At 42.3% G+C, this 21707-nt stretch overlaps 3 protein-coding genes across 5 annotated transcripts in view; all 3 read right to left on the reverse strand.

The window, feature by feature from the left end:
* Window positions 1-21707, reverse strand: part of LOC307051380 (protocadherin alpha-C2) — a gene marked incomplete at both ends in the record, with an annotated part of 147142 nt that overhangs the window by 115615 nt on the left and 9820 nt on the right. The window contains one exon of one of the 3 annotated variants that reach the window (XM_079701690.1): window positions 8817-11210. The exons of the other annotated variants lie outside the window; for them this stretch is intronic. Coding sequence (XP_079557816.1) covers window positions 8817-11210 — 2394 coding nt within the window. Of the gene's footprint in view, window positions 1-8816; window positions 11211-21707 lie in introns of those variants that run through there. 3 annotated transcript variants of the gene reach the window in all.
* LOC307052198 (protocadherin alpha-10-like) lies at window positions 1309-4051 on the reverse strand (the record flags this gene model as incomplete). The annotated part of the gene is given in 3 exon segments (XM_079703052.1): window positions 1309-3849; window positions 3853-3973; window positions 3975-4051. Coding segments are annotated over 3 exon segments (2739 nt in total).
* Window positions 15014-18506, reverse strand: LOC307052199 (protocadherin alpha-7-like; the record flags this gene model as incomplete). The annotated part of the gene is made up of 2 exons (XM_079703053.1): window positions 15014-15031; window positions 16122-18506. The coding sequence occupies 2 exons, from the start codon at window positions 18504-18506 to the stop codon at window positions 15014-15016; spliced, it is 2403 nt and encodes an 800-aa protein (XP_079559179.1).

A 21707-nucleotide genomic window follows, 5' to 3' on the forward strand; every position in this document is an offset into this window, starting at 1 on the left:
TTACAGTTCTAACTACAGCTAGTTCTTTTATTAATTGTGGAAGCCATAAGTTCAAGACCAACATATTTACCTAAAGAAGAGAAGGAAAAATTTTAGCACATGGGGGTGGCTAAATTTCAGAAAAAGACATGACTAGGAAATAAATCTCCTCATGTTTGCTTATTGAAATACTTCATTCCCTTTAGGAATGACTCCATGCTGTAGGTGCATTCTATTTTTGCTTTAAAGAATTGCTTCACTAATTAAGTACATATGAGAGATAGTTTTTAAAGCTCCTACATTCCAAGGATATCATATAGCTAATTACTAAAGTATACCAATAAACCTATGGGTTCATTACTCTTTTCCTTTTCCCCACCACCCAGCATGTGGGATCCTAGTTCCCCAATCTGGGATTGAATTCCTCACCCCCTACAATGGAAGCACAGAGTTTTAACCACTGGACCACTAGGGAAGTCCCTCTCACCTTGAAACAAGGTATCACAAATACTATGCTGCCAAGAGCAAAAGAATATTCATGATTACTCTCAGTTTAATGCCATCTAATAAAGAGCGTGTTAAATATGTTTATAAAAATAAGAAGTTTTAAAAGAAATAGGATAACTCCTTTTTTGTCAAGAATGTTCAAAGCAATCCTTGATTTGGGAAATTTTATGGTTTCATCCTAAAATTTCAGTCATTCTGAATTGAATGAAACTGTCTACAAAGGTTTTAAAAAATATTTATCTTAATAACAGAGCCAGTGGCAGACATTATCCGACTAAAATCAGTAAAAAGAAAAGTAAAAAACTGAAATAAAAATTCAAAAAACATTAAAAATTCAAAACACTTAATTTAATTCTGTAGATTAGGACTTTTTAAAATGGTAATCTTCCAGTCTACATAATCTACTATTAAGAATAAAGTGTAAACACTGAGGTTCTAGTATGCATTATGTTACATTGCACTACACATTCTGTACTTAGGGAACAAAAGCCACATTTTCATCGTGAAGGGAATTGATCGAGCAGGTTTTTGTTACTGTAACAAGGTTATTTCAATTTTTAGATTTAAAAATTAAATAAAATTATAAAGTACTAATCTGACAAATATTTGTAAAATAAAAAATAGTTTATGAAAAAAATCAAAACCTTCAACCGACATCAAATATTTATATTGGAAAATATAAATGAATTGAGAAAAATGGCATATATTAAAAATTGAAGTATTCAGCAGAAGTTGATGCACAAGGTACTGTAAATAGAATATAAAGTGAACTTTTAGAATAAACTATATTACAAACGGAATTACTAAGGAATATTTGAGGAATTATAGAACCACATGATATTTAGACAAAGAATGAAGGTATTCCAACATACATATTTGAGGGGGAAAGCGGTGAAATAAAATATTCACGAAGCAAAATATGAAAATTGAAAAGCAATAACCCACCTTGATAGAGTGGTTGCCTCCAGTAGACTGTCCTTCCACTTCCATGTCTGGTAGTGGACACGGCGTAAGACTGGGGCTGAAGGCCATGAGATCTGCCTTGGGCGGACCCTCCCCAGAGCACACCCTCTGCCGCCTCTGCTGCGAGTAAGACCAGCTCCCCACCGCGCTGGAGCACACCAGCGTGGGCTTCCCGAGGCCGCACGCGCCCTCGCTAGGCGGCGCCGAGCACCGCAGCGCCGTGTACAGCAGCAGCGTGAGCACCAACAGGCTGGACACCGCGCAGATAGCGATGATCAGGTACACGTTCACATCCACCAGAGCGGCCTCTGAGTCAGCGGCGCCCGTCGACGCTCGCGAAGAGGCCTTGGGTGCCTGGCCGCTGTCCTCCAGCGACAGCAGCACAGTGGCCGTGGCCGTCAGCGCCGGCTCGCCGTGGTCCTTCACCAGCACCAGCAGGCGCTGGTGCGGCGCGTCCGCCTCGTCCAGGGCGCGCGTCGTGCTGATCTCGCCCGTGTACAGCCCCACGCGGAACGGGCTGCGCGCGCCACCCGCCGCCGGCTGCAGCTCGTACGACAGCCACGCGTTGTAGCCCGAGTCCGCGTCCACCGCGCGCACCTTCGCCACCACGTGGCCCGCACCCACCGACCGAGCCACCAGCCGGCTCAGCGCGCCCGCCCCGCCGCCCGGCCCGGGCAGCAGCAGTGCGGGCGCGTTGTCGTTCTCGTCCAGCACGAACACCTGCAGCGTCACGTTGCTGCCCAGAGGCGGCACGCCCGCGTCGCGCGCGCTCACCTGGAACTGCAGCAGCTCCAGCTCCTCGTGGTCCAGTGGCTGCAGCGCGTACACCTTGCCGCTCTCCGCGTGCACCGACACGTAGCTCGACAGCGCTCGCTCGCCCACCCGCCGCTCCACCAGCGAGTAGGACACCAGCGCGTTCTCCTGTGCGTCCGCGTCCCGCGCCGACACCGTGAAGATGTGGCAGCCTGGCGGGTTGTTCTCCTTCACCAATACCGTGTACTCGGGCTGCGCGAACGCGGGCGCGTTGTCGTTCACGTCGGCCACCTCCACGGACACGCTGGCTGTGACCGACAGTGAAGGCGAGCCCCCGTCCCTCGCGGTCACCACCACCTCATAGTTCGACACACTCTCGCGATCCAAGGCGCTGTCCAGAACCAGCGAATAGTAATTCTTGAAGGTGGACACCAGTTTGAAGGGGACATGAGGTGTTAACGAGCAGGTCACCTGCCCGTTGGCACCAGAGTCACGGTCGGACACGGTGATTAAGGCGATGACGGTGCCCACTTGAGCGTCCTCTCGCACCGGAAGAGCCAAAGAAGTGACAACCACCTCAGGTGAATTATCGTTTTCATCCAGGATTTCCACTAGGACAGTGCAGTGACCAACCATAGGTGGGTTTCCTTTATCTGTAACATCTACATGAATTTCGTAAGTATTACTATCCTCAAAGTCAAGAGCATTGTTTACTCTTATTTCTCCTGTGCTTTCATTCATTAGAAATTTCCTTCTTGTGCTGGGTGGGACCAAAGAGCTAAACGAATATATTATTTCCTTATTTATACCTTCATCCACATCAGAAGCATTTAGCCATATGACTAATGTTTGGTTCGCTGAATTTTCATACATCTTAACTTCATAAACGGATCGGTCAAATAGAGGTGCATTATCATTGGCGTCTAACACCAGGATCAGCAGAGTAACAAATCCCATCAGTTCGGGTTTGCCTCCATCAGTTGCCGTTAATAACAACTGAAGCTGAGGATTTTCTTCACGATCCAGCAGTTTTCGTAGAACAAGCACTGGAAATTTGCCTTTGTCCTTTTTGTTTATAATATCAAGAGTGAAAAAGTCATTTGGACTGAGTCTGTAAGTAAGCATTGCGTTCTCTCCAATATCCGCATCAGATGCGCCTTCTAGAGGAAATCGAGAGTCAAGCGGTCGAGATTCATAAATTGAGAGCTTTTGTTCTGAGACAGAGAAGACCGGCGGGTTGTCATTAATGTCCTTCACCTCCACCTCCACATGGAACACCTGCAGCGGCCGGTCCACGATCACCTCCAGGTGGATGCTGCACTCCGCGCTCCGCCCGCACAGCTCCTCCCGGTCGATCCGAGAATTCACAAACAAAATGCCATTCTGCAGATTTACCTCCAGAAGGTCCCCGCGGCCTTTGGACGCCACCCGGAACAGGCGTGGCACCAGCTCCGTCAGCTCCAGCCCCAAGTCCTGGGCGATGCGGCCCACGAAGGTGCCGTGTTTGGCTTCCTCCGGGAGCGAGTAATGGACCTGGCTGCTCCCTGTCTCCCAGGCTGCAATGAGCAGAAACGAGAGAAGCAGGCGCTGGGTTCTCTGCTTGATAGGACTGTAGACCAACATCATAACTTTCTCCTGTTTTACAAATCAGTGACTCGGCGTCCAGAACACACCCACCGCTCCGAATTTTTCTATTCGATTTCTTGCATTCAATTTTATTGAAATGGATGAGATATCGGAATGTAGCTCTTTCCCAGTCCTTGAGAAACAGGATCATGCCTTTGTTCTGAAAAGCAATTTTGTGGAAGACAGCGACATCCGGTGGCTTAATGTGTAAGTACAATTCCATGAGTTTAGCAACTCTTGTTCCTATCTTTTCATTCTATTTTCACATATTTGGGTCTCTATGGACTTTCAAAGACTCACATTACATTTCTTTTGTATATAATAATAATCATTGTCGATACGTAGTGCAGCATATTTCTTGAGTGGAAAACCACAGAGAAGTAATTCCTTCCCTAACCATGATTGTCTTTAGCTGAATTTGAAAACACCCTTAATATTTGTATAATACTGAGTGTACTAGCATTTTGTTGGATAACAGATTTAAGTCTCTTCAACTTCTAAACCTTAATTCACTTCTCCTTGTCATTATTTTGATATTAAATAAACCTTATTTAGACACTAATCTCAAGCATCAGTTCTCTGTGAGGTATTTGCAACTTCTACATGCCAATCATCACTAGAATGTAGAGAGATCACAGGCTTCAACATCAGAAATTCCTCTCTTCTAATTCCTAGTCTCCAACTTACTAGTTGTGTGACTTGGGGAAAATAATTTAACCTATCTCCGTCTCAGTTTTCCCTTTCATGACATTCATAACATATTGATAATAATATGGTGGTTGCATGAATTATGATATATTAAGTGCCTAGTGTAATACCTCAAGGAGAGTGAGTGCTTCATAAATGGCAGTTATTCTCAGGGCTCACTTTAGCCACATTAGTTTCATAATGCTCAAGAACAAAATTGGCTCTTTGGATAAAATGATTACCTATAGAATGGTGTCACCCTATAAAGCCTTTACATATTGCTGCTGCACAGGCTGAGTGGTGTTCCTGTCTTTAAAGAAGACAGAAAAGTGCTTTTATTGAGAAATTAGTTATACGGAGGAAGTTTCACTTTTTTTTTTTTTTTTTTTTTTTGCGGTACGCGGGCTTCTCACTGCTGTGGCCTCTCCCGTTGCGGAGCACAGGCTCCGGATGCGCAGGCTCAGCGGCCATGGCTCACGGGCCCAGCCGCTCCGCGGCATGTGGGATCTTCCCAGACCGGGGCACGAACCCATATCCCCTGCATCGGCAGGCGGACTCGCAACCACTGCGCCACCAGGGAAGCCCTAAGTTTCACTTTTTTATACACATCTTACATGGGCAAAAAGAATCTTAATTGTGACTCAAAATAAAATAATTTAAAATTTATGATTTCCAATTTCAAAGACAACTAATTTCATCTTTGTTGTATTTATGTTTTTCAAATACCCCAAATATACAGTTTTGGCATTATCTAATAATTTTATAAGTGTCAGTAAAGTTTTTCATCACCTGCAGTAAAAATATTTTCTCTCTCTCAAAATTCTTGGAATCAAATATTCAGTAACTGAAATTCTCCATTAATATATCTATGGTGGACTTCCTGGGTGGTCCAGTGGTTAAGACTCCGCGCTTACAGTGAAGGGGGCTCGGGTTCAATCCCTGGTCGGGAAACTAAGATCCTGTATGCCTCGCGGTGCAGGCAATATACTATATGCTACTGATAAAAGTTGAAGTTTCTCTTTTTCAAAAAAAAAAAGGAAAACTGGGCTTCCCTGGTGTCACAGTGGTTGAGAGTCCTCCTGCCGATGCAGGGGACACGGGTTCGTGCCCCGGTCCAGGAAGATCCCACATGCTGCGGAGCGGCTGGGCCTGTGAGCCATGGCCGCTGAGCCTGTGCGTCCGGAGCCTGTGCTCCGCAACGGGAGAGGCCACGACAGTGAGAGGTCTGCGTACCGCAAAAAAAAAAAAAAAAAAAAAAGGAAAACTTACTGATGGGAGGTTTTGTCTTATCCAAAGGTTAATTTCATACTTAATGATTTTTTAAAGAAATCAATAATTTTGAACTCTGAAAAATAGCACATTTATAGAATAAATAAGAAAATTTACAGGAATAAGGGTCACTTGATTCATCGATGTATGTGTGCTTCTAACTTCTGTTTTTATACTTCTCTACTCCTTTAGAATGATTCTAGGGTCAAAGTCTATTCATATTCTTATTTTAAGGGTTACTTTTCTTATAAAGCATGAATTAAAATGTAATGAGTTAATCTATCCACCCACAAGAGCAATGTTCAGTGTAAGCTACTATCTGGAGTCTAAAAATGAGTTTATCATTGATTAATCATCTCAACACAAGGTAATGATATCAACGAAATTCCGTTGCTGTAAATGAGCATTTTTAACCAGGTAATAACATAAATGTCCCAATACAAATCTCCAATAATGAATGAAAAGTAGTGTAGTGTAGTTATATAATTATATCCTGTCAAATGATAGGAACTTGCTTTGCCAAGCAACTCAATAGGGCTATAGCCTCTAAAACTTCAGTTGGATAAGAATCACCTGGAATGCTTGTTAAAATGCAAATTTTCCAATACTACTTATTTCAGAAACTTGAGGTGGTGTCTGGGAAGCAGAATGTTCAATAAGGACTCTAGATATTGCTAAAGCAGTTAGCATTGTCAGGCCTGAGGATAGGCTGACCATAAAAACCAGTTTGCCTGAAATATGCTCTATGTTTGTCTGTGGTCTTGTATACATTTGTATAGAGCCCCTTTCACTCTCAAAAGTGTCTGAGATCGAGTCATAACTTAGTTAGCCCTATCTAGAAACTATAGTTAACGGACTGGCATAGGGGAGCTTCATTATTGGTCTCATGATTCTGGCTTGAATTGAGCAATGAAGTGTCTTCCAAGCTCTCACCTCTCTATTTTGGACTTCCCAGCTGTTTTTAATCCTGAATTTCCTGAATCCCAGTGTGCTCATGCTTCCTGATGACCCAAAAGATAAATTCATTACTAAGATGTTCACTGATCTTCTGAAAATTTGCATACAATGATAGCCCATATTCTGGGAGAGAATAAAGATTAGTATAAGGGACTATATTACCAATTATATCAATGCAGCCATCAATAATAAAGAGTAAAATTTGTAATTATAGAATATGTAGTAAGTACTTAATGAATAATACTAGTTCTAAGATACTAGAGGAATGGTGGCAGTTTTTTGGGGGGGAAGCAAATGACACTTCTAGCATCCCTCAAACCATATAACATAATCAAATACCTGGGCCCAAGTACAAGTGGCATATGGAACCTGAAAAAGTACAAGGACAGAGATATTTGAAGGTATAAGTCTGGATTTAAGGTGAGTTGTGCCAACAGACATAGACAGGTTTTATGACAAGAGTTCAGAGAATATTCAAGTTTTGCAAGAAATAAAATGGGAAAAAAATAGATTGCTTTGTAGCATAAACCAAACGTGTCATTCGGAGAGAAAAAAGTACTGAAATATTTAAGTGATTTTTACTTGCATGTGCCTGGTTATATTGTGGCTCTATTCTCAAGTCCACTCTGATTTGCTCTGTTGAGTTTTTAATTAAGAAATGCCTTGTAGGGCTTCCCTGGTGGCACAGTGGTTGGGGGTCCGCCTGCCGATGCAGGGGACACAGGTTCGTGCCCCGGTCCGGGAGGATCCCACATGCCGCGGAGCGGCTGGGCCTGTGAGCCATGGCCGCTGAGCCTGCACGTCCGGAGCCTGTGCTCCGCAACGGGAGAGGCCACAACAGTGAGAGGCCCGCGAACCGCAAAAAAAAAAAAAAAAAAAGAAAAGAAAAGAAAAAGAAATGCCTTGTAAAATACCTGACATGATAAAAAATAAAATAAAACCCCTGAGTAGAAATATAAAACACATTACAAAAATGCAATGTAAGTATAAAGGAAGTTTTTAAGATATAAATTAGAAAACAAAACGAATGCTTGGACTAAAGATAGAGTGTGGAGAACCACCAATTTGAAACTTGCAAACCATAATCCAGGAAATGTAAGTTTAGCATGTAGTGACTTTAAAGGTGCACAATCTCATCTCCAGATTTCTGTCTTTTGGAATACTGAGAGAAAAAGTAAATCCTCATGTAAACTGGTTAAGTTCCAGACAACAATTTCAAGGAATTCAAAGTGTGAAATATGGGTATATCTTTAATGCCCCAGCATTATATTACTAACAGAAAATTTCAATAAAAGGAGAAAGTCTTCTTCAGGAAAGAAAGTACCTTTCAGGAAGTATTTTCTTAAATATCAGATAAAACATGAATTTCAAAAAACTTTCTATGTGTAGAAAAGATTCTCAATCAACATTTTCTTAAGATCTACACTGTCAGACAATGTATAGAAACATACTTTGAACAAGTGGGAATAAGAGTTATATTTGAAACAATTATTGTCAAAATTAAATTCCTAAAGTAAAGCCACTGTTTTCTAGGTATATTGGAAGTTGCTTATTGAAGTTACAGACACTAACTAGTGCTGACCTCCGTGTCTCCAGAAAGGTAGGAAACTATAAGTTGACAAGGTAACAGTTACTGCATATATCTGCTATGGGGTTGCTTAAAAACAATATAATTAGACTAAACTACCATGCTTACTTTAGAAATAAATTATCATTTGATAGAGTGGTGTTGCAGTTAATGTGTAATGACTAAATTTGTTTTCACCTAATAGTTTTCAGGTCGGTGGCAGAAATTAGTCAGGAATTCAATATGACTCCCACAACAGGTTTTAAATAAAATGGATTCAGCCCTAATGTCTGTTCAGTGTATGGTTTATAACGATTCTCAACTGGAAGTCGAAGCAAAAGTCAGTTACAAAGTTAAGGTTCACTTTCCGGAAATAAAATAAAACATCTTGGCAGAACTAGAAAAAACTGGATAAAAACTATTTAAAAGTATCTTATAGGATGATTAAAATATTTTACAAGACTAAATGAATACATACATAAACAAATAAAATATTAGAGCAACCCACCTTCCCAGAGGAGTCCAAAGTAGCTTGTGGATCTCCGGTTGCATCTACAAATCCAGGACACGGAGGTAGGCTGGGGCTGAAGGCCATGAGATCTGCCTTGGGCGGCCCCTCCCCAGAGCACACCCTCTGTCGCCTCTGCTGCGAGTAAGACCAGCTCCCCACCGCGCTGGAGCACACCAGCATGGGCTTCCCGGGCCCGCACACGCCCTCGCTGGGCGGCGCCGAGCACCGCAGCGCCGTGTACAGCAGCAGCGTGAGCACCAACAGGCTGGACACCGCGCAGATGGCGATGATCAGGTACACGTTCACATCCACCAGAGCGGCCTCCGCGCCAGCGGCGCCCGTCGACGCTCGCGAAGAGGCCTTGGGTGCCTGGCCGCTGTCCTCCAGCGACAGCAGCACGGTGGCCGTGGCCGTCAGCGCCGGCTCGCCGTGGTCCTTCACCAGCACCAGCAGGCGCTGGCGCGGCGCATCCGCCTCGTCCAGGGCGCGCGTCGTGCTGATCTCGCCCGTGTACAGCCCCACGCGGAACGGGCTGCGCGCGCCACCCGCCGCCGGCTGCAGCTCGTACGACAGCCACGCGTTGTAGCCCGAGTCCGCGTCCACCGCGCGCACCTTCGCCACCACGTGGCCCGCACCCACCGACCGAGCCACCAGCCGGCTCAGCGCGCCCGCCCCGCCGCCCGGCCCGGGCAGCAGCAGTGCGGGCGCGTTGTCGTTCTCGTCCAGCACGAACACCTGCAGCGTCACGTTGCTGCCCATAGGCGGCACGCCCGCGTCGCGCGCGCTCACCTGGAACTGCAGCAGCTCCAGCTCCTCGTGGTCCAGTGGCTGCAGCGCGTACACCTTGCCGCTCTCCGCGTGCACCGACACGTAGCTCGACAGCGCTCGCTCGCCCACCCGCCGCTCCACCAGCGAGTAGGACACCAGCGCGTTCTCCTGTGCGTCCGCGTCCCGCGCCGACACCGTGAAGATGTGGCAGCCTGGTGGGTTGTTCTCCTTCACCAACACCGTGTACTCGGGCTGCGCGAACGCGGGCGCGTTGTCGTTCACGTCGGCCACCTCCACGGACAAGCTGGCTGTGGCCGACAGGGAAGGCGAGCCCCCGTCCCTCGCGGTCACCACCACTTCATAGTTCGCCACCCTCTCGCGGTCCAGGGCGCTGTCCAGAACCAGCGAATAGTAATTCTTGAAGGTGGACACCAGTTTGAAGGGGACATGGGGCGTCACGGAACAGGTCACCTTTCCATTTGCACCCTCGTCTCGGTCAATAACGCTGATCAGGGCAATGATTGTCCCCAGCTGTGCGTCCTCTCTGACAGGGAGCCAGAGCGTTTTGATAATCAACTCTGGAGCAAAGTCGTTAGTGTCCACAACTTCCACAAGAACTGTACAGTGACCAGCCAGGAGTGGGAGGCCTTTATCGATCGCCTCTACTGGAATTTTGTAGGCTTTACTTTCTTCAAAATCTATATGTCCTATTGCTATAATCTTCCCACTTCGGGGGTCTATGTAGAACTTAAATTTTATATCTGGAGAAACGTCACTAGAGAATGAATAAATAATATCCCCATTCAAGCCTTCGTCTAAATCTGAGGCGTTAAGTTTAATTACGAACGTTGCATTGGGAACGTTTTCTGGTAATTTCACCACATAGAGTGTTCTGTCGAAAGCTGGGGCGTTGTCATTGGCGTCCAGCACTTTGATGAGTAACTGAACTGTGCCAGTCAGCTCAGGTTTGCCTCTGTCAGTGGCCGTGAGCACTAAATGAAGTTCCGGAGATTCTTCCCTGTCTAAAGGTTTTCGTAATATAAGTCCCAGAGGCTTTACCTGTTGGTCGGTTGTTGGTACGTCCAGAGAGAAATACTCATTGGAGCTCAGCCTGTAAGTCAACAGAGCGTTCTCCCCGATATCTGCATCGGAGGCGCCCTCTAGTGGAAACCGAGAGTCAAGCGGCCTGGATTCCGCGATAAACAGATTCCTTTGTGTTCCGGGGAACACAGGAGGATTGTCGTTAATGTCCTTTATCTCCACCTCCACATGGAACACCTGCAGCGGCCGGTCCACGATCACCTCCAGGTGGATGCTGCACTCCGCGCTCCGCCCGCACAGCTCCTCCCGGTCGATCCGAGAATTCACAAACAAAATGCCATTCTGCAGATTTACCTCCAGAAGGTCCCCGCGGCCTTTGGAATCCAACTGGAACAAGCGGGGCACCAGCTCCGTCAGCTCCAGCCTTAGGTCCTGGGCGATGTGGCCCACGAAAGTGCCATGTTTGGCCTCCTCCAGGACTGAGTAGTGGACCTGGCTGCTCCCGGTCTCCCAGGCTGTGAGAATGATAAACAGTAGCAGTAGATCCCGGTCCCCTTGGTCGCCTCGACTTGAGTACAACATTTCAAATACTCGAGCTTTTTTATAGTCAGCGAAAATTTTTTCAAAACTAGGGGAAATCTTCTGATTCCTTCAGTCCCATCCTGCTGTGTTCGTCACTGTTCTGCCCTAGGAGACTATAAAAGACCGGAGTGTCTTTCCAAAGCCTAACAGATGGCTTTGAATCAGAGAATTTCTCAGCCGAGAGTGACATCACGTGGCCCCCAAAGTAAGTACATATTCTATGAATAAACATTTCATCATTATCTTGCAAAGTTTTGTTTCATTCTTTGAATTTTTTCTTAATCATTGATGAAATAGAGAAGGACATTTCTCTTGGAAGCATTCTAGTGAAATAAGTGCGGCTAAATGTTTAATATAAACCCAAACTGTGGCTTTCTGTTACCTAAGGAAACTAAACTCTCCACACAATTTAAAAATAATCACAGAAATGAAGTGAGAATTAAAATGATCAGTTAAACAACCAGGGATTTTAAATTGGAAAATTCTTTTGTTCTGTAATTCAGGATCTCCCACATATGTAGACTTAGGATTCTGCCTAGAAGAATTCGATGACTCACTGTTCCTAGGGTCTCTAGGAGACCAGAAATCTACTGATGAAAAAGAAACTTGCTCATGTCTGAAAAAAAATAAATCTAGAAAACTGAGCAACAAATTGAGGTATTTTCTTAAGTAATTTTATGAATTGAATATATGTAAAATATTTTAATATAAGTAAGAATTTGCTTTAATATATTTTGTAGGGAGAAACTAGTCTATATTTTTCTCTTTATTAGAATTAATGTGATTTCTTTTCAGAAATGTGTTGCACTCTTATATCTATATAGTTGCATTTTTCCAAGCCTTAATACTTATGAATATCTTTTTACAATCCCCAATATAGTTTACATTATGTCTTTTCATAATACATAATATATACATTTTAATTTCATTATTGTTCATCCTTAGTACTTAGGACAATTTCTGTTTTTAAAGTTATGCCTGGGATTTTTCCTTCTTAGTATCTGTTTAACAAGGAAATCTCATTTGTGAACTACTCTCATTCTAAACTGCAAGTAGATTAATTATATCTAGATTTTAGTGCTTTTCAAGAGTAAAGGCAAAATTATCAGTTTATGGTACCATTAATCCTCCTGTATATCTATCTTTTCTTTCATATTCTTACAGCTACCTGCCTAAGAAATGTTTTTAACTAATTGCTGCTATCCTTAATTATTGCAGTAGCTTCCTAGATTGTCTTTCTATCCAATCTTCTGAAACACGGTGTTGACTTTTTTTGTTCAAGATCTTTTGATAGTTCCCAGTTTACTTCTGAAGAATCCAAATTCTTTAATCTACTACTCAGAGTTACTTAGTCTAGTACTCAGAATCAAGAGATATTTTCATATTACTTTTTCTGACTTTATTCTATGTGAACCATATGTTTTAACCACAGTGGACTATTCCGTGTTTCCAGTCATATAGAGGCTTTTTGTGTCTTCAAGTTTGCTTAATTTTCTCCTTCACAGAAGTATTCATTATTCTCAATATTCTCTCAGGGTAACTTACCCTTTTAAAAACCATTGAAAACAGCATGCCCCTTCAAGTGTTCCTTCAAAAAGACAAATAGGGAGTAGGGAGTAATTTTCTTTCAACCCCAGCTTTGCTTTTGGGCCTGTTATAATATCTTGTCTTTCATTGTATGACCCATATATTTATTTTATCTCAAACGTTTTGATGTCAGAGGCTGGGTTTTGATATTCAGTGGTCCCTGGCATGCTAACATGGTCTTGGAATCCCCTAAGGGTCCTACTAATGATTAATGAAGACTGATGACTATATTTTAAAAGTTATTCTATAACACTTTCTATATAAATGGTCTACTTCCATGGTTAATAGGCAGTAACTACTATGAACTATTTTTTTTACTACTACTAACTTTTAAATCATCATCAAAACATACCGTGTACTTATTTTTGAGGAAGGGAAAACACCATTAATGGAAAAGAACAAAGATTTCAAACACCTACTCAGACCTCTAAATGATCTGAAGCAACGTATAAGTATGAAAAAAGACATCACTGTCAACACAAGATAGTCTAAACATTCCTTCAGGAGACTTTATCTAAATAAATTTCTAGATTCCAAAAGGTTTTCCATATCCACAATGGTAATTGGACTTCCCAAAACCGGTGAAACTGACTTTTAGATGAGTTTTTTAATTCTATCACAAAGAATTCAAAATATTGACACATTGTAGGTTAACCTGAAAATAACTTCACAAAAGATAATTTTTACATAAAATAAGAGTAATATAGAAGGCCATAATGACTTTCTAACATTTTAGTTTTTCTTTTTCCAGTTATTAACTCCTTGAACTCTTTTGAATAATAACTAAATTTTGTTATGCACATACTATTTGACAGACGTTTTATAAGCAACTGTATAAATATTAACTTACTTGATACAAAAATTCTATGCAATTCAATTTATATTCATCATGTGTAGAATGTGAAACCAAGGAATTGAAATAAGAAATGTTTTATCAAAGGCTATATGAACAAACACTGGTAGAGGTGGAGTTTTAATCCAGGAAGCTCCAGAATCCACAGTATTTAAAAACTGAGCTCTGGTACCTTTCAATTTAGGAAATATTTAATAGCTAAAATCATTACCATTCACCTGAAACTAATAAAAAATTGTTAATCAACTATATACACCCATATAAAATAAAAAGTTTAAAATAAACAAATAAAACCATTAACATAGATAGAAGAGTGCAAAGTATTAAAATACAGATTAGATTTTGACTCCATCTTTGTGATAAGCACACCCTTAAAATGAAATTCGAATATCAATTAGAGAGTTGTAGGAACACAGAACTAAAATTATCGAAATGATGAGAGTTGTCAAATAAATGGTAGGTGATGGAAAGTGTCTTGTTTCTAACTAAGGAATTTTTAAAAACCAATTAAACATTTAGGATAATTGAGTAATTAAATTTATATCCAAGAATCAGGTAGGCATAGACAGAATAGAAAATCTAAGTGTACCATCACTTTCACAAGGGAGAAACTCCACATTTGATTCAAACAGTACACTAAAGATAAGCATATTTTTAAAATACACAGTCATTGGGGCTTCCCTGGTTGCGCAGTGGTTGAGAGTCCGCCTGCTGATGCAGGGGACACGGGTTCATGCCCCGGTCCGGGAAGATCCCACATGCCGCAGAGCAGCTAGGACCCTGAGCCATGGCTGCTGAGCCTGCACGTCCGGAGCCTGTGCTCCGCAATGGGAGAGGCCACAACAGTGAGAGGCCCGCGTACCGCAAAAAAAAAAAAAAAAAAAAAAAAAAAACACAGCCATTAAAGTTAAGGACTAAAATTAAAATTATTTCTTTCATGTACTGTGCTTTTAATAGCCAAATAAAATTTAGGCACTGAAGGTATTGTGAGAAATATAAAATAAGCCACAAAATAATACTAGTTTCAGGTTACTTACAGGTGAGCAAAGGAAATAAAATGTCATACATTGCTGGTCAGAAATGTTAAAGAAATTAAGAAATACATTAATAACGAATTAAGAATTGAGTGTTCCAGAAACCATTCATTCCATTCCATTAAGTTCCACCATTCTCTCCAAAGGAATATGCTCAAAATCTATGACCAACTAACATCAAGCCAGGTCAAACAGTTACAAGAAGCAAAGATTAAAAAAAGACAGGAAGAACAAAAAAATGAAAAGATTAAAAAAATAATAATAAACTTTCTTGGACTCTCAAAGTTTTACTGTATAAAACTAAAAATGTTAACTTGAATTAATAAGTCCTAATCATCCTGCATATTCTGTGTAATAAAGATTTATAAATTAATCATTTGAACAGCAAGAATGGAATTAATAGTTTTTCTAATTAAATTATTTTTCTAAATCATGTATAAAATATGTTTAAATGTGAAATATTTTTCCATAATATTTCAACTCATCTACAAAGGGCTGATAGTATTTTCCTCAATATTAATCATTAGAGGTAAGAAGATTTTTATCAGATGAAAAGAAATGAGTTACTATACATAGATCCTCCAAAACTGTTAAGTTATTGACATGACTAAAAAAGTATCTGATAATAAAGCACATATCTTGAAATAGTATAATGTTCTATTTGATATTCTGTTGAAAGGAATATTAAATATTTGTTCACTTTTGATTTTATTTTTATCTGGTCTATAATAAATTTGGTAAGAAAATGAAAACATGCAAATTTTGAAGAGAAATTATTATTCTGTACTTTATTACTAAACTGATTAAAATACCAATAAACACTATATACATGTAGTATATATAGTAATATCTGTTTCTCTATACCTATGTAACAGACCCTAGGAGAGAGAAGAAAATAAAATGGATGGGCTCTGATCTTAAAGTAAAAGTAATCGCCAGAAAATATGTAAATATTATCAAAACATAGTATATGAAGTAAGGTTAAGACTACATACAATGAAAAATAAATGCTATTTGGAGGAATGTATATAAACTGGTTGTTGTTAGGGTTCAGAAAGTTCGGTATTGCAAAGAATAAAACCGTATTCAGTAAGAAGAAATTTATCCAACAAAAATTTGAATTTGAGTAGAAACCCAACACGTGGAGAATGGTTAAAGTCTGATGGCACTGAGAAACAGCGATTAAATTCGCCATATACACGTGTATCAAATCATCACGTTTAATACCTTAAACATACTCAATGTTATTCACCAAATATATCGCAATAAATCTGGGGGAAAAAACGATTAACTTTAAATATTTTTAAATCACAGTAACCTTTGAATACTGAAGTGTGAAAACGTGCTATATATTATAAAAAGAAAAATAAATCTGAAATACTATAAAATTATAAAATTTCGTCTTAAATATTTTAATATCAGTATAAATGGACCTACCTCTGTGCAATGATCAACATCTTGAAGTTTGCCCGCGTTCTCTGAACCTGGGAACGGAGGCAAGCTGGGGCTGAAGGCCATGAGATCTGCCTTGGGCGGCCCCTCCCCAGAGCACACCCTCTGCCGCCTCTGCTGCGAGTAAGACCAGCTCCCCACCGCGCTGGAGCACACCAGCGTGGGCTTCCCGGGGCCGCACGCGCCCTCGCTGGGCGGCGCCGAGCACCGCAGCGCTGTGTACAGCAGCAGCGTGAGCACCAACAGGCTGGACACCGCGCAGATGGCGATGATCAGGTACACATTCACATCCACCAGAGCGGCCTCCGCGCCAGCGGCGCCCGTCGACGCTCGCGAAGATGCCTTGGGTGCCTGGCCGCTGTCCTCCAGCGACAGCAGCACGGTGGCCGTGGCCGTCAGCGCCGGCTCGCCGTGGTCCTTCACCAGCACCAGCAGGCGCTGGCGCGGCGCATCCGCCTCGTCCAGGGCGCGCGTCGTGCTGATCTCGCCCGTGTACAGCCCCACGCGGAACGGGCTGCGCGCGCCACCCGCCGCCGGCTGCAGCTCGTACGATAGCCACGCGTTGTAGCCCGAGTCCGCATCCACCGCGCGCACCTTCGCCACCACGTGGCCCGCGCCCACCGACCGAGCCACCAGCTGGCTCAGCGCGCCCGCCCCGCCGCCAGGCCCGGGCAGCAGCAGCGCGGGCGCGTTATCGTTCTCGTCCAGCACGAACACCTGCAGCGTCACGTTGCTGCCCAGAGGCGGCACGCCCGCGTCGCGCGCGCTCACCTGGAACTGCAGCAGCTCCAGCTCCTCGTGGTCCAGCGGCTGCAGCGCGTACACCTTGCCGCTCTCCGCGTGCACCGACACGTAGCTCGACAGCGCTCGCTCGCCCACACGCCGCTCCACCAGCGAGTAGGACACCAGCGCGTTCTCCTGTGCGTCCGCGTCCCGCGCCGACACCGTGAAGATGTGGCAGCCTGGCGGGTTGTTCTCCTTCACCAACACCGTGTACTCGGGCTGCGCGAACCCGGGCGCGTTGTCGTTCACGTCGGCCACCTCCACGGACACGCTGGCTGTGACCGACAGGGAAGGCGAGCCCGCGTCCCGCGCGGTCACCACCACCTCATAGTTCGACACACTCTCGCGATCCAAGGCGCTGTCAAGCACCAGCGAATAGTAATTCTTGAAGGTGGGCACCAGTTTGAAGGGGACCTGGGGTGTTAATGAGCAGGTCACCTGCCCATTGGCACCAGAATCTTGGTCAGACACATTAATCAAGATGATAACTGTGCCGGGCTGAGCATCTTCTGAGATAGGAAGCGACAGGGAAGTGACAGTCAACTCTGGAGCATTGTCATTAGCGTCCAAAACTTCCACAAGAACTGTACAGTGACCAGCCAAGGGTGGGAAACCTCTATCGATCGCCTCTACTGGAATTTTATAGGCTTTACTTTCTTCAAAATCTATATGTCCTATTGCTATAACCTTCCCACTTCGGGGGTCTATGTAGAACTTAAATTTTATATCTGGAGAAACGTCACTAGAGAATGAATAAATAATATCCCCATTCAAGCCTTCGTCTAAATCTGAGGCGTTAAGTTTAATTACGAACGTTGCATTGGGAACGTTTTCTGGTAACTTCACCGCATAAAGTGTTCTGTCGAAAGCTGGGGCGTTGTCATTGGCGTCCAGCACTTTGACGAGTAACTGAACTGTGCCAGTCAGCTCAGGTTTGCCTCTGTCAGTGGCCGTGAGCACTAAATGAAGTTCCGGAGATTCTTCCCTGTCTAAAGGTTTTCGTAATATAAGTCCCAGAGGCTTTACCTGTTGGTCGGTTGTTGGTACGTCCAGAGAGAAATACTCATTGGAGCTCAGCCTGTAAGTCAACAGAGCGTTCTCCCCGATATCTGCATCGGAGGCGCCCTCTAGTGGAAACCGAGAGTCAAGCGGCCTGGATTCCGCGATAAACAGATTCCTTTGTGTTCCGGGGAACACAGGAGGATTGTCGTTAATGTCCTTTATCTCCACCTCCACATGGAACACCTGCAGCGGCCGGTCCACGATCACCTCCAGGTGGATGCTGCACTCCGCGCTCCGCCCGCACAGCTCCTCCCGGTCGATCCGAGAATTCACAAACAAAATGCCATTCTGCAGATTTACCTCCAGAAGGTCCCCGCGGCCTTTGGACGCCACCCGGAACAGGCGCGGCACCAGCTCCGTCAGCTCCAGCCCCAGGTCCTGGGCGATGCGGCCCACCAAGGTGCCGTGTTTGGCCTCCTCCGGGACCCAGTAGTGGACCTGGCCGCTCCCGGTCTCCCAGGCTGTGAGAATTATAAAAAATAGCAGTAGATGCCGGTTCCCGGAGTCGCCTAGATTTGAGTACATTTCAAATTATTGGTATTTTATTCTAAACTGCGTAACTTGTCGCAAAACTTAGAGGAATCTTCTTATCCCTTCTTTATTATCCTGATAGGTTCGCCATTGTTCAACCTCCGGGTACTGAAACAGAGTGGAGACTCTTTCCGATGTGAAAAGGGATGACTTAGTTTTGTCTTGAATTAAGAGAATTTCATGGTAAAGAGCGACATCATGTGGCCCAAAAAGTAAGTACGAATTACAAAAATCAACTTTATATTGATAAGGTGCAAAGTTTTATTTTAATCTCTGAATTTCTAAAAATATTTGTTAAAGTGTAGGACAACATTTCTCATGCTGCTGAAGGCATTCTTAGGAGATTTAACTTCTGGATGTTTAGTGTGACCATAATTGTAGTTCTCATGCCTTGAAAATATGTTTTTCCACAAAGTTTTAAAATAAAGATAAAAATCCAAGTAGCAAATCAAATTACGTTAGCAACCCTAAGTTTTAAAATCCTCTGTTCAGAGTCCAGGAAGCTCCATTTTCTTAGATTTACGTTAAGAAAACTCCTGGTCTCTCTACAGACACAGGATCTCAAGAATGTAGTGGAAGAAAAACTTAGAAACGTTGTTTTTAGGAAGGAAGAAATATTAGCAACTAATTCATATAATTTTCTTAAGAAAGTACAATAAGGGAATGTTTGGGGTATCTTTGAAAAGGAAGAATTTGTATTAAGTGCATTTTGCGAGGACGAAGTATTCTGAATTTCTTTTTTCATCAGAATTTACATGTTCTGTTTCAGGATTTCATGGTTCTCATATCTTTTTTCCTTTCATCCTTTCTAAGCCTCATGTATTATGAATATCCACCTGTTTTTACAATCTCCAACATGATTTAGATTATTTATTTTATAATATATGTTTATTTCATCAGCTAAATGTTGGTACTCATCTGTCCTTTAATTAAAGCAGTCCTTTAATCAAGCTTGGGGTGTTTTATCCTTTTTAGTTCTACTTAACAGAGCAAGTTTTTTTGAATGTTTCACATCCATTTTCCCAACTGCAAATAAAATAATTAACATCTGTATGCTAAGGCTTTCCAAGTTTAATATCTGCCTAAATGAGTTTTAAATAATGCTGCTATCCTGAATTATTGCAATAGTTTCTTATTGCATCATCTTGTCACAACTCCATTTATCCTTCTCTTAATCCTGGCATTCATCTTCCTGAAAAACACCTTTTATTCCTATGGATTCACTCTTTTTGATAGCTTTCAAATGATGTTAGAGGTGAGTCAAAATATCTTTGTCAAGTACTCAAATTACCCAAGAGATTTTTCTCATATTACTTTTCCTGCTTTATCTCATAGTCTTTCCTATGGGAACTATATGTTTTCACCAAAACAGACTATTCTCTGTGTCCAGGCACATTTGGGATTTTCTGTGTGCTTTACTTAATTTCCTCTGTTGCCAAGAATACCGGTTATATTCAATATTCTCCCAAAGGAAACTTTTCCATTTAAAAACCACTAAAATGTCAAAACTCTTGAAGGACTCCTTCAACAAGGGAAATAGGCAGATGTTTCTGTTCAATACAATCACAGTGATTTACGTCTCTTGTATCTCTTATAATATTCTGCCTCTAAGATGGTTATATTTATGTATGACAAATATCTTTATTTTTCTATCAACTTCTTGAAGCCAGGGGCTGGGTCTTGTTAATTCAATCATTCTTGACACAGCATCATGCTCTTAGAGACCCTCCTAGAATATTTTTTAAATGTTTACTCAAGAGTGATGCCTATGGTTCTTCTCTATTTCCTAAGAAAGCATACTATTTTTATGGTTGTTAGATATCACTATTTATACAAATGACACTCTTTATTGATTATACAACAATAGTCTATTTGTCACTTTTAAGTATGTGTTTAAAAACTACTGTGTGGGGCTTCCCTGGTGGCGCAGTGGTTAAGAATCCGCCTGCCAATGCAGGGTACACAGGTTTAAGCCCTGGTCCAGGAAGATTCCACATGCTGCGGAGAAGCTAAGCCTGTGCACCACATCTACTGAAGCCCGCGCGCCTGGAGCCTGTGCTCCGCAACAAAAGAAGCCACCGCAGTGAGAAGTCCACGTGCTGCAATGAAGAGTAGCCCCCGTTCACCTCAATTAGAGAAAGCCCGCCTGCAGCAACGAAGACCCAACGGCACCAAAAAAACCACACAAAACTATTGTGTGCTTACTTATTTTTAAAAATCAGAAACACTACCAATGGCTTCCACCATTTCAAAAATAGAAAATGAACACACTGGGGAGCACAAACCCCAGTTCAGTCCTCTGATGGACCCTAGACAACTTTTAAATGTGGGAAAATATGCCATTCCAGTTTAAGGTAGTCTAATACTTCCTAGGAAGACAAGAACAACACAAAAAGTTAAAATCACCTTCAGCAAAGGCTCAGCAGCTTAAACGTAGTTTTTAAATCCAAAATGCTTTTCCACTGCCAAAGTCTTAATTCAATTTTCAACATAGAAAAATGGATCAAATTTTTCTTCGATGGCATTCAAAATGTTAGAGACATCTTGGATTAATTAAAATACATCTTAAATTAATTATTTATAGGGAGGCCATAAATAGCCTTTACATAAAATAAAAATAATAAAGCCATAATGATGACCTTCTGACATTTTAGATTTTCCTATTCCTCTTCATAATATTAATAGCCAAATTTTATCAAGTTCTTAATATTTAGCTAATACTATCATAAGCACTTTATAAGTATAAACTTACTAAGTACTTCAGCAATTACCTGTGATAGGTATTACTATTTATCATCCCAGCTTTACAGGTGGAAAACTGAAAAATGAGAGGTTAAGCAAGGCTGCAAAGAACAAAATTGGTAGGAGGAATTTAGACAAGGAAGGATGGCTTCAAAACTCAAAACAATTAACACTATTCTCTGCTTCCTGCATGTAAAGAAACAGTGAAGAGTTTAAATCATAAGACAGAGTGAATAATGAAAGCATTAAATTAGAATAAATAGTTCTATGAAAAGGAACCCACCAAATAAAAATCAAACATAAATAAGTGATTTGCAGTGTTTGAGAGTTCAATGCAGATTTTACATGAATGTACTTGGTCAAAGTTCACATTCTGTTGAATTACTATTTGTCTGATATTTGAATCCCTGATAAGCTGAGCAATAACCATGGGTGTCACATGGTAGCTGTAAG

The sequence above is a fragment of the Hyperoodon ampullatus genome, assembly GCF_949752795.1.
Source record: "Hyperoodon ampullatus genome assembly, chromosome: 4".
Lineage (NCBI taxonomy): Eukaryota > Metazoa > Chordata > Mammalia > Artiodactyla > Ziphiidae > Hyperoodon > Hyperoodon ampullatus.